Source organism: Eucalyptus grandis, chromosome 5 (assembly GCF_016545825.1).
Source record: "Eucalyptus grandis isolate ANBG69807.140 chromosome 5, ASM1654582v1, whole genome shotgun sequence".
In the NCBI taxonomy this organism is placed as follows: Eukaryota; Viridiplantae; Streptophyta; class Magnoliopsida; order Myrtales; family Myrtaceae; genus Eucalyptus; species Eucalyptus grandis.
Window position 1 is genome coordinate 2,009,896 of NC_052616.1, and position 11,403 is coordinate 2,021,298.

At 41.1% G+C, this 11,403-nt stretch overlaps 2 protein-coding genes across 2 annotated transcripts; both read left to right on the top strand.

Moving 5' to 3' along the window:
• Positions 1 to 1,787: 1,787 nt before the first annotated feature.
• On the top strand, positions 1,788 to 5,894 carry LOC104443499 (UV-B-induced protein At3g17800, chloroplastic). The gene is made up of 3 exons (XM_010056948.3): positions 1,788 to 2,057; positions 2,872 to 3,146; positions 4,841 to 5,894. Exons 1-3 carry the CDS (start codon positions 1,917 to 1,919, stop codon positions 5,649 to 5,651), a joined length of 1,227 nt encoding a protein of 408 aa, XP_010055250.3. The 5' UTR covers positions 1,788 to 1,916; the 3' UTR covers positions 5,652 to 5,894.
• A 2,212-nt stretch (positions 5,895 to 8,106) lies between these two features.
• On the top strand, positions 8,107 to 11,272 carry LOC104443500 (probable xyloglucan endotransglucosylase/hydrolase protein 30). The gene is made up of 4 exons (XM_010056949.3): positions 8,107 to 8,496; positions 8,610 to 8,710; positions 9,234 to 9,442; positions 10,525 to 11,272. The coding sequence occupies exons 1-4, from the start codon at positions 8,262 to 8,264 to the stop codon at positions 11,039 to 11,041; spliced, it is 1,062 nt and encodes a 353-aa protein (XP_010055251.1). The 5' UTR covers positions 8,107 to 8,261; the 3' UTR covers positions 11,042 to 11,272.
• The last annotated feature ends 131 nt before the right edge of the window (positions 11,273 to 11,403 follow it).

Consider the following 11,403-nt stretch of genomic DNA (forward strand, 5'->3'; position numbering starts at 1 on the left):
CTGAGCGCATTATGCCTAGGCCTGGTTTTTTGGATTACATTATGCTCGGGCCAGGTTTTTTGGATTGCACAAAAATAAAAATACAAAACGCAGTAGAGAAGACTCGGATTTAAAAAAAGAAAATGCATCCCTTATAAATTACCCCACATGACTTGCATTGGTCGAAAATTTAAGTAGGTACGACTTGGATTTAGACAAGTACATCTCAATAAAAGATTGCAACTCAAAAATGTAAACACCATATTAACTTTCATCACAAAAATGCAAACAAGTGCACCTACATAGCACTTTAGACAAATACATCCTGAGAGAAAGTGCGGATCTCAATGCCGTAGGCCGCTCCCTCCATCACCATGAAGTAGGACGAGATAGTGTTGTCCGGCATCAGAATTTCATTAGCCAAGATCTGCAGACCACAATCATACCTTTGCTTGTCGTCTCTGACGATCCGGCCAGCCCTATTGAAAGTGCCTCGAATGACACGGATAACACCGGAGGAGTAAGAGTGTCCCGAGCCACCATGGAAAGAACAAGATAAGGGAAAGATCTGGCCTCCCACTAGTGGGAAAGGTGAAGGTACTCATTGCCAACTTTCTTAATGCAGCCTGAGTCATCATTGTTGACGTACTGGTCGATCTCATATGTCATGGAAGTAAAAAAATCAAGAGCATTGTCGTGTGATTTTCATTTTTAAGGACCTAATTGATGCCTTAGTTTTATAAACCTCCATATGAAGAATTTGGATGACATTTGCTATTAGAGATGCTATTCTTAGTGGGGTTGATATATGTTCAAGTGCCTTGTATCTTTTTGTGGATGTTAAAAAAGGAATTAGAGATACAATTCATATGATTTTGTAATTTGATGTCACAGGTAACAATGCTTTGAGGTTGTGACCTGTCATTAATTTGCTTATTTCGATTATAAATCATGTAAAATCCCTCTGGGATAATACAAATATTTTTGAATTTTTGACCATCCATTACTATAAGAAAAAAGAATAGGCTCAACATGGAAATCACTTTACGAAAAAAATACAATAATTTGTTGGAACAATGTGAATATATTGATTTGCTAGAGCAATTAAAAATGGAATAATGTTTAGTATATTGAAATTAATTATATACTATTACTAAACTGCATTTTATGATATATTCACATCAAGTACAAAAAACTAGGGTTAATACCCTGAAAAACCTCAAAACCTCAAATTTACCCCAAATTATTTTTTTGACCACCAAAAACCCCAAACGGTATAACAAATTTAAACCTGGTACCCAAATTTACCCTATGTTAGTTTTCGTTAAATTTTATTATCAAATTATTAAGTTAAATGACACGTGACGCTTAACCGATATACCAATTTATGATTTTATGCTCCGTTTGTCACAGTTTACATTTTTGTGATTTTTTTGTGGTATTAATCCAGTTTAGAGTATGGTATATTTGTCACAAATTTATCAGTTTAGGATTTTTTGCAGTCGAATAAATTAGTTTGGGGTAAATTTGTCATAAATGTATCAGTTTATGATTTTTTATAGTCAGGGTAAATTTGTTACAGGTTTATCAGTTTGGGGTTTTTCATGGTCAAAAAAATAGTTTGAGGTAAATTTGTCACAAGTGTACCAGTTTGGGGTTTTTCAGGGTATTAACCCAAAAAACTATTAATTTTTTCACATAAATATTCACTTATAAATTCATCTCATGGTTAAATTAAACGTATCAATTTCGTGGCAGGAAATGAAATGTCTTTATTAAAGGAAAAAGAAAGAGCAGAGGAAAAATATCCAAAAAACGACGGAACCAAACTGCTTCGACCACATTCTCGGTACCGTAAAACCTCCTCCGACATCTCTCTCTCTCTGCGTGCTCGTGCTTCTTTCGTCCAGCAAAGACGAGAGAATTTTGCAGAAAAAATGCAGATTTTGGGCGCGACGAACGACGTGTTGATGAGCATTCCGTCAGCGTCCGGTGGAAGCCTCAAGTCCTCTTCCGAATTCAGCCATATCCATCCTTTGTCGGGTTCTAAGTTCTTCCTCTCTAACGGGTTCGTCAAGGTATGTGCTTTCTCCCTGTGATGGTCGAGCAGGCTGAAAATGTTTTCATGGGGTCCCTTGGTTTGGTACTTTGCAATAGGGGTGTGCTCTTAATCGAGCGAATTTCCCGTTTCTTTGCACGTGTCGTCGTGAGAGCCTGAGAGGTAGCTAGATGACGGTTTTCAAGCTGCCTGGTGGTGCAACCCGCCGTAAAATTGGAGATTTTTGTGTGGGCATATCGTTGGTGCCACCATCATGGTTCGTTTTGGATGGTGTGATGAGCGATAGCTTGTGGAAATAGAGTCAGGGGAGTGCCATGGGTGGGAAGAGCTTCTTGTAACATTGGTTTTGTGGAGCGTGGTCGCGAACTCTAAACGGGCATCTAAACAAGTGGGGCATGTTCAAGAACCCAACATGAGTTTGCCACATAATTTGTGAGCGACTGTTAGCATGATTTGTACCTGTATCATCGTTCTGGATGATTTGAATGATGCATGTTGACACTCTGCTAGTTTCTTGAAAGTGGAAGTGTCGATATGATGGAAAGAGTATGAGGCTCCACGCTCGCCTTTGTTATTGTTAGATTGCAAGTGGGGTTTGCAATTGTATATAACAATTGTTATTAGTTGATACACTTCATATAGGTCCCCCGTGCTTTTTGGTGACAGGTTTGGGTTGGACTTTGGGGAGAGTGAATAATGGAACGTGATATGTCCATCTGGTTCCTTTCTCATGTTGACTAATGTTTTAGTAGTGGATGCACATGTTGCATTCACTGAACCCTGAAATTTCTAGTATAATGTAAATGTTCCTCACAAAGTGTTGTCTTTCCTAGAGATGCCGCTCTTTTGCTATCCAGACATTAGGAGGTGGGCGGGGAAGGTGTCGAGCAAGAGGCTCAATGATTAGAGCCTCCGGGGATTCAAGTGACAACCCAGTCCCGGTTGCTCCTCTAACATTTGAGTCCCCGATCGGACAGCTTTTGGCACAGATACTCCAAAACCATCCACATTTGCTTTTAGCAGCTGCTGACCAGCAGCTTGAGAACCTTCAAAGTGAAAGAGATGCTGAAAAAGAAAAGAATCCTGCATCAGCAGATCTACTCTACCAGTATGTGGTTCTGTCTTTGTCCTCATTCTCCTTCTACTTACTAGTTTTCTTCACTTGAACTTGTAGTTGTTTCATTTCGTTCAGCTATTAAAAACCATAAGGTCTGCAGCTTGAAATTTGGCTTTGCCATGGGCAGAGACTTGGAAATTGATTTACTAAGTTTAGTGGTTTCACCATTATTGATCTGATACTTACCAAACTTGCCACTAAGGGAAGAATAAGGATTCCGGCGTAGCCTTTGCAAAATCAATTCATGTCAGTGTTGTCTTGTTTTATCTTATAATAGCTTGGTTTTGATAATAAATAACTGCAGATCTCTGTTTGAAGATAGTTCAATGTTATAATTCACCAACTTGTTAATATTGCTTGGTGCTGATCATGTGAGCAACAAAGCAAAAAAATTGAAAAGTAACCCAGGCCTGCTTAGTCATAGTGGCCCTCATTTGGCTTTGGCCTGGTAATAGCCACAATAGAGGACACCGTTTGTGTTTGGGAATATTGTAGTCAGCTTGTTTGATTAGCTGCTGTGGTTTGATCGCCTCTTAATTTGAGTTAGCTACCTCCTTCTTTAGTTGGCAGTTCTTTCGTAAGTTTATGTATCTTGAAATTTTACAAACAGTCTACAATGTGCTTTTTGGTGCTTAAAATGATGAATGTCTTCATTCTATGCTAAGTTAATGGTTTGATCATTAAGTGAAAGTGACGAGAATGATGATAAAGCATTCCATATCAGTAATGATTTTGATATCTAGTGCTGTGCCCTGAAACATGTTGACCTCATTCAAACCTAGAACCTGCTCACTAGTCAGTAAGACTGATCATTCTTGTGGAATTGATGGGGTTCAGGTTTTTGGTATTTTAGAGAGCATAGTTAAGTTGTTATTGATGTGCTTGGGCACATTGCATTGTGGCACGTTGACTTATGAGTCTGATCCAGAATGGACAAAATTGAGCCGATATGAAAACTGGTGGCGAAAATATATGAAACTAAATGGATTTTTGTCAGATTTTTATGAAGAATTGAAAGGCCAAGAACATAGGTACTTCACTTCTGTGGAAGTATAGAAAGTTTGACACGGACATATCTACTTGAGTGCCTTTATCTTAGTAAGTATGTCCACCTTACTTTGCTGGGCAAATGATTACAAAGTGGTGAAGTCTCGTTCTTTCTTTTTTCTTTTTAACCCTGTTTCACATGTTATTTTCTTCCTCAGTTACTTTCAGATTAAAATATGATTTGCCTTGTTCTCTCATAGCTTTAGTTTGTCGAGTTATGGTATAAGAGTCATACATGTTGAGTTGGATTGGATTCTTTACAACCCTTGTCCGCACAATGGTGGCTTTGCTTCTCTATGCATCTTGTGTTTTTACCCTTTAAGCCTTTGTCATCTTTATTGGCCTTTGTGTGAGGGAGAGTGCTGAGATGTAAAATATAATCCGCTCGATCTTGAACTGTTAAATCTTAATGAAAACTGTCCGCACTCAAATTTAACTTTTGATTATCTAGATTTTGGAATATCTTTCTTCAGGTGGAGCATAACATAATGAAGTGGTGGTCATTTAAATACTTGGAGTTTCTTTTTTGCTCAGTTGGTTCAAAGGATAATATACTAATGCAATTTTCGTTCCCAACATTTCAGTTCAACAGTTTTTGCTGGATGATCTGTCTGATGTGACCCTTATTTCTTGCACAGGAGAATTGCTGAGGTCAAGGAGAAGGAGAGGCATAAAACACTGGAAGAGATAATATACTGCTTGATTGTGCAGAGATTTGTGGAAAATAACATCTCAATGATTCCAAAGATTACAGCAACATCAGATCCCACAGGTCGTGTGGATTACTGGCCTAACCAAGAAGAGAAGCTCGAGTCTGTCCATTCTCCCGAAGCTTTTGAAATGATACAGAGCCACTTATCCCTCGTGGTCGGAGACCGAGTGGTGGGACCCCTGGATAGCATTATACAGAGTAGCAAAATCAAACTTGGAAAACTGTATGCCGCTTCTATAATGTACGGGTATTTCCTTAGAAGAGTGGACGAGCGATTTCAACTTGAAAGGACCATGAACACTCTTCCTAAGGGATATACTGAGAATCGGGTGAGGTTGGAGGATTCCATACCGACAAGCCCATTTTGGGATCCAGATTCTTTGATCAGAATTCCACCTGACGATGGTGACGGAGGCAGTTTCTTGGATTCTGAAGCAGGCAAATTATATAGACTCCGATCTTATGTGATGTACTTGGATCCGGAAACTCTTCAGCGATATGCGACCATAAGATCCAAGGAGGCTATTTCCTTAATAGAGAAGCAGACACAAGCATTGTTCGGAAGGCCAGATATAAGGGTCGCTGAGGATGGTTCCATCGACACGTCGAGCGACGAAGTCATCTCCCTTTCGGTGTCTGGGTTGACGATGCTGATATTGGAGGCAGTAGCGTTCGGATCGTTCCTGTGGGACGCAGAAAACTTCGTTGAGTCCAAGTACCAATTTGTGAAAAGCTAGAGACAAAATTTTGTTTGGAAGAGTGGATGTTCTTCTGAGCTGTACAAAAGGGCTAATCCTCACTTGTTTCTCCTAGTGGCTGAAGATGGTAGTGTCTCTCTTTAGGTTGTTCATAGTGCATTAGATCATCAAACACTCTGCTCATATTCGTTTACAGATCTGGCTATGTGATTTTGAACACTGGATCCATTACACCCTAAAGCAAGATGACACTGCAGATTGTCGCAGGCCGTGTTGATCGACGAGGCGATAGCTTTTCGTTGCGGGACTCGGATCAATTTGACTAGTGCTGATCCATGAGTTTAGTCATTGCTATATCACAGATAAATGTTAGGCAAAACCTTCCAACTTAAACGTTTCTAAATTGAGATAATCCGTTGGCTGTCTAGTTTATCTTTGTTGGCTCAGTCCCAAGTGACGTTGGCAGAGTCTGAAATCACAGCTTGGCGGCAAATACGCCGCCGTAGTTGTAGGGCCCCTCCGGTTCTTCCGGCTACAGAGTGGACCTTAGAATGATAAAATGAAAAAATAAAATAAAAGCCCAGCCCAGACTTTCTTTTTATTTCCTGTAATGCCCCTGGGTTCACTTCGATATTACCTAACCGGCCCTCCTCAAGCGCCTCACTTGTTTTTCCCTCCCCCACTTTTATATGTGGACAATAATGCCCACCTACTGCCACCCGTTTTACCAAATTCGTTGATTGATTATAACCAAACCCAATAATTATTATTATCAAGAAAAACTTGGCAACTTTGTTCTAGATTTGGTATCATACACAGAATCTGGAAAATATTTTTCTAAAAAAAGATTGCTTGGATTTATAATAAAAATGAATAAATGAGGAATATATTCTTTGCTCATAAAAAAAATATTTAGATGAAAATATTTTCTATCGATCAATAATTCCAAACGATAGAAATAACTATTTTTAAGAAAATATTTTTAAAATTATCCATTTATCATGAAATAAATAATCTTAATCAAAATTCATCTTCATCATCATTTGGAGTGCTTCAAAGTTGGGTTTTGCTCCCTCCAATGATCTTTAGTGTATGCACAATGATTTGCCTCCGGCCATACCATGCATAATAATTCACTCATTGACTTTCCCCATTGCTTGTTCACATGGTTCATCGACGATCCATCATGCCGTGATATCATGAAATTGACTCTGAAAACAACGCATCGTGGGGAGGCCCTCCCCTTTCGACACATGCATTACATCGGCTTTATGCCTTTTCCTTTCCCTTCCATTTACCTTGAAGCTTTTCGCGGGAAGGCTTATCTAATCACGACACATCGAGATCGATGGCGACATGTAGCTACTATTGATGGTCTTGTTACGTTTACGAAGAAACTGTAACCCGAAAACGATAGGGGGGCTTTCGCTTGTGACCTCACCCAACAAAAATAGTCATTAAATAAGTCTAACTTCCTCCCCCACTTAGTGTGAAACGAGAGGAGAGATTCTAAACCTGTCCATGCTGGAGTTGTTAGGTGAAACTAACACTTCAATTCATATCAAAATCGAAGAAGAATCCAGTCGGGCGGCAAGGAAATTGATTATAGGAAAGCCAGGAAGCCACTCTAATCACTTGTATAATACAAGATTGGACTGTCTTGAACTCTCGAGTTGTGCTTTGTCGTGGCCTACGGGGAGCTTCGTTACGAGTAGTAGCGAACGTCCCCATCTTCGAACTGACTTATGCTCATCTTAGGTAAAGAAAGCATTGATTGAATTGATGGGACCATTGCGTACATAACCACTCCTCATTGTCTTAATCTGGCCGGACCAAGTCCACAGCACTTCTTGGTTGAATTATTCAAACTAAGAGATGAGTGTATTTGTCTGAATGGATTACTTGTGCACCGTTTCAAAAAATGTTGGTGGGAGGACGAGATGGCATATTTGTATTGTCTTTTGGAAAGTTCTCGTCGAAACCTCCTAGCAATAAATCGATCATCTTTCTATGCATATACATCGCGAATGTTCAAGAATTAGTTTGAACATGTCATTTGCACAACCTAAATTTTCATTTAGTTCTAAACCTTTTTTCAAGCTAAATGACATGCCAAAATAAGAATCGCAATCAAGGGACAAATACTCTTATCTTGGTCATCCTAACTGCTTTGTCATCATACATAATGTATATTATCTCACTTGAATATGACAAATTCATTTGGAAGTACATATATCAATAATGTTATCTTTAGGATATACAAGGAGAATAAAATAATGTATGCACCACCAATAGCAAGCGGCTAATAAATAACCCCAATCATCAAAAACCATGGACATCCAGAAAAAGGAAAAGAAAACCCTAAACACACAGTGGCAAACCCTTGATTTGCTCCTCTTGACAAGGTCATTATTGTACACGCAGCTCAATCCACGGCAGCCAAATAAGCTAATCCCATCTCTCTCTCTCTCTCTCTCTCTCTCTCTCTCTAAATTCAAAAGAAAAGATTGCAGTTGGATTTGTAATGACGTGGTTGATGGGTAATGCTATATATGCAAACTGATCACGGCAGAAAAAAAAGGCAAGAAGGAAAAGAACGGTGCAGGGAAAAGGAGAAAGAAACTTTTTAGCCAACACCAGAAAATTTTTATGGATCCTTTGCGTCGCCTCGTCTCTCTCGCGGTTACGACTTCATCCTCATCATCTTCGTCGTCCTCCTTGACTCTTCTGCTCGCGCTCCTCTTCTACGCCGCCAGCGCCGCCGCGGCCTTCGACATCGTCCCCATCACCTTCGACGAGGCCTACGCTCCTCTCTTCGGCGACTCCAACGTCGTCCGCTCCGGCGACGGCAAGAGCGTCCGTCTCCTCCTCGATCGCTTCTCCGGTTCGCCTCCCGCACCCGTGTCCCTGCATCTACGTACGGACAGGCGTACATGTCAATGATCTACATGCGTATGTTAAAAGAACGATTTTGTTTTTCTTGTTTCGTTTTTGCAGGGTCCGGTTTTATCTCCTCCAATCTCTACAAGTATGGCTTCTTCAGCGCGAGGATTAAGCTGCCGTCCGACTACACGGCCGGCATCGTCGTCGCCTTTTATGTGAGTAAAAATCGTTGAATGTGTTTCTGAGTTCCGGCATGTTTACAAAGTGATGCATGGTTTTCGTTGGATGTCATTACACGTGAAGAAATCTTCTCCCGCTTCGTGGGGTGGGCTGTCATGCATGAAAACGAAGCGTCGCTAGCAGAATTCGAGGAATTCGTGGTAGGTTTGAGAGAGAGAGAGAGAGAGAGAGAGAGTACTCCGAGTTTAAATTAGAAAGTGAACCATTTAATTGATCCACCGAATTATAGGGATTTGACTGGGGAGCGATGCTAAGCAATCCAATCGATATAAATGGAAAAATAAGGATCCTAGTTTATTTCCTTATGCACGATATCGGGAAAGAATAGATAAGCAATAATAATCGAAAATGAACCAACCTATCCCGAGACTCGTGTTATAGGTGATGTGTTAGATATTAGTATGGTCGACACCACTTAGCTATACTAGTCCATTCCATGGTCGGTCGATGTATTCCGGTCGATCACTTCTCATACATGACATGAAAAACATGGCGCAGACGTCGAATGGCGACGTATTCGAGAAGACCCACGACGAGCTGGACATAGAGTTCCTGGGGAACATAAAGGGCAAGAAATGGAGGTTCCAGACGAACGTGTACGGGAACGGGAGCACGAGCCGAGGGAGGGAGGAGCGGTACACGCTCTGGTTCGATCCCACCAGGGCCTTCCATCGCTACAGCATCCTCTGGACCGCCAACAACATCATGTGAGCGCTTTCCCTTTTCTCTATTCTTTTCCCCTCTTCCTGCCCCCTTCTTGTTTTCTTCACTGCCTAAATTTCAGGGTCCTCAGCACGGTATGTCTCTCTACGTCTGTACGTGTAGCGAGTGTTTAACTGAGTGGAGGATGTCAATAGCTCTCGTTCCGTGACCGTGAGAGATCAGTCGGAATATTAACTAGAGCAATTCGAATTTTACATCTCAATTTAAAAAAAAAAAAAAAAAAAAACCGCTAGGTGTTACGTTTAATCATTTTTCTTATGGCCGGTCTTTTAGGGCTGAGTTACGAGAAAGCCTTTGAAAGGGACTAGCTTCTTTGGAGATATATGGCGAAGATTATACTTGTTGACCCGGTTGTTTTAGTTTTAGAGCTTGAATTGGACTTGGGTACACGGAGCGCATGCGTTCAAAAGTCTCTGAGCAATTTCAATTTAGTGGCAATTCAATTTAAAAATCCGAATTAGTCATCACTGAACGGACAGTAGTGTAGCTTCTTGACATTATTGTCTCAGCAAATACAAAATTAGATTTCCAACAGTGACTGATTTGGTTTCGAAGAAAAGTTGGGACGCCCCATGTTGATTCTAGTCTCGGTCGGTTCACATGATGTATAGTTCTCTTGCCTTAAGAATGAAGCATTAGAGAGTTTGACCGTTGTTTTACACTCCTAAGGAAAATTGAAAAAGAGGATTAAGACGGATACAGCCACCGAATTTTCCCTTTTCTGTCCCGTGTAAGATTGCGAGAATCATTGCTTGAATGCTGCTCTCTATTTTGCACATCTTTCTTTAAATTAATGCAATCTTCAGACCTCACGAATTGCGCAAGATACTTTGAAAATTTCTCTCTCTAAACAAAGCCAAACTTTGACTTTAGGACCTTTCCTTTTTCTTTTTTTTGGGGTATTATTTTGTAATGCTAGTTATGGATTGTTTTACATAATTGTATTATTCTGACTTTAGGACTTTTCATTTGAGCTTTCAGTCGACCTGAATTTAATCAAGTACACCTAAATTGCAGCCGCACACTGTTTGACCATCTCTCTGTGTGATACGTTCTTTGCGCACAGATTTTACGTGGACGAAGTCCCCATCAGAGAAATAATCCGGAACGACGCCATGGGCGGCGACTTCCCGGCGAAACCGATGGCCTTGTACGCCACCATCTGGGACGCCTCCGACTGGGCCACCTCCGGCGGCCGCTACAAGGTCAACTACAAGTACGCCCCCTTTGTCGCCGAGTTCAAGGACCTTGTCCTCCAGGGCTGCCCTGTTGACCCCATCGATCAGTACTCCTCCGGACACTGCTACGACAAGCTCGCCCTCCTCGAGGCCCAGGACTTCGCCACCGTCACTGCACAGCGGCATGCGGCCATGCGGCGGTTCCGGCAGAACTACATGTACTACTCCTACTGCTACGACACCATCCGGTATGCGATTCCTCCGCCAGAGTGTGTGATCCTCCAGTCAGAGAAGGAGCGGTTCAAGGACACCGGGCGGCTCAAGTTCGGCGGCAGTCACAAGAAGCGGTCGCGGCGGAGGGGGCATCGGATACCGTTGGTGTCGGAGGAGCAGCCCGTGATGTAGTTTGATCGTCAGCTGTAATTACATGTGCCTAGACTTTTTTTTTTTATCTCATTTTATTTCTTCTAATTTTTGTGGCTCCAGGCAGATAATACGAGGGGGAATTTTCGCATGCATGGCTTGAATAATCAAATTGAATATTGAGAATCATCTCAATGTTTACTATGTATATTATTGATTGTCAATATGTGTAATCATAAGTCACCTTCAGAAGATCAGATGAGCATTGTCAATTTGTCGCCGTAGAATCTTGTTAGATGCATCAAGTAAGGATTTGAACTACCCATCAATTAACTCTTGAACGAGAAAATGATTCGACTTCACATTCCGAAGAACCGACGAACTTACTTGATAAAAAAAGGTGC

What these genes read in the sequence shown, in the direction of transcription:
- LOC104443499 (XM_010056948.3), top strand. Translation starts at nt 1,917, where the DNA reads ATGCAGATTTTGGGCGCGACGAACGACGTGTTGATGAGCATTCCGTCA. An exon ending in TCTCTAACGGGTTCGTCAAG is followed by an intron (nt 2,058 to 2,871) that starts GTATGTGCTTTC and finishes TGTCTTTCCTAG; the next exon opens with AGATGCCGCTCTTTTGCTAT. An exon ending in TCAGCAGATCTACTCTACCA is followed by an intron (nt 3,147 to 4,840) that starts GTATGTGGTTCT and finishes TTTCTTGCACAG; the next exon opens with GAGAATTGCTGAGGTCAAGG.
- LOC104443500 (XM_010056949.3), top strand. Translation starts at nt 8,262, where the DNA reads ATGGATCCTTTGCGTCGCCTCGTCTCTCTCGCGGTTACGACTTCATCC. An exon ending in GCATCGTCGTCGCCTTTTAT is followed by an intron (nt 8,711 to 9,233) that starts GTGAGTAAAAAT and finishes AACATGGCGCAG; the next exon opens with ACGTCGAATGGCGACGTATT. An exon ending in TGGACCGCCAACAACATCAT is followed by an intron (nt 9,443 to 10,524) that starts GTGAGCGCTTTC and finishes CTTTGCGCACAG; the next exon opens with ATTTTACGTGGACGAAGTCC.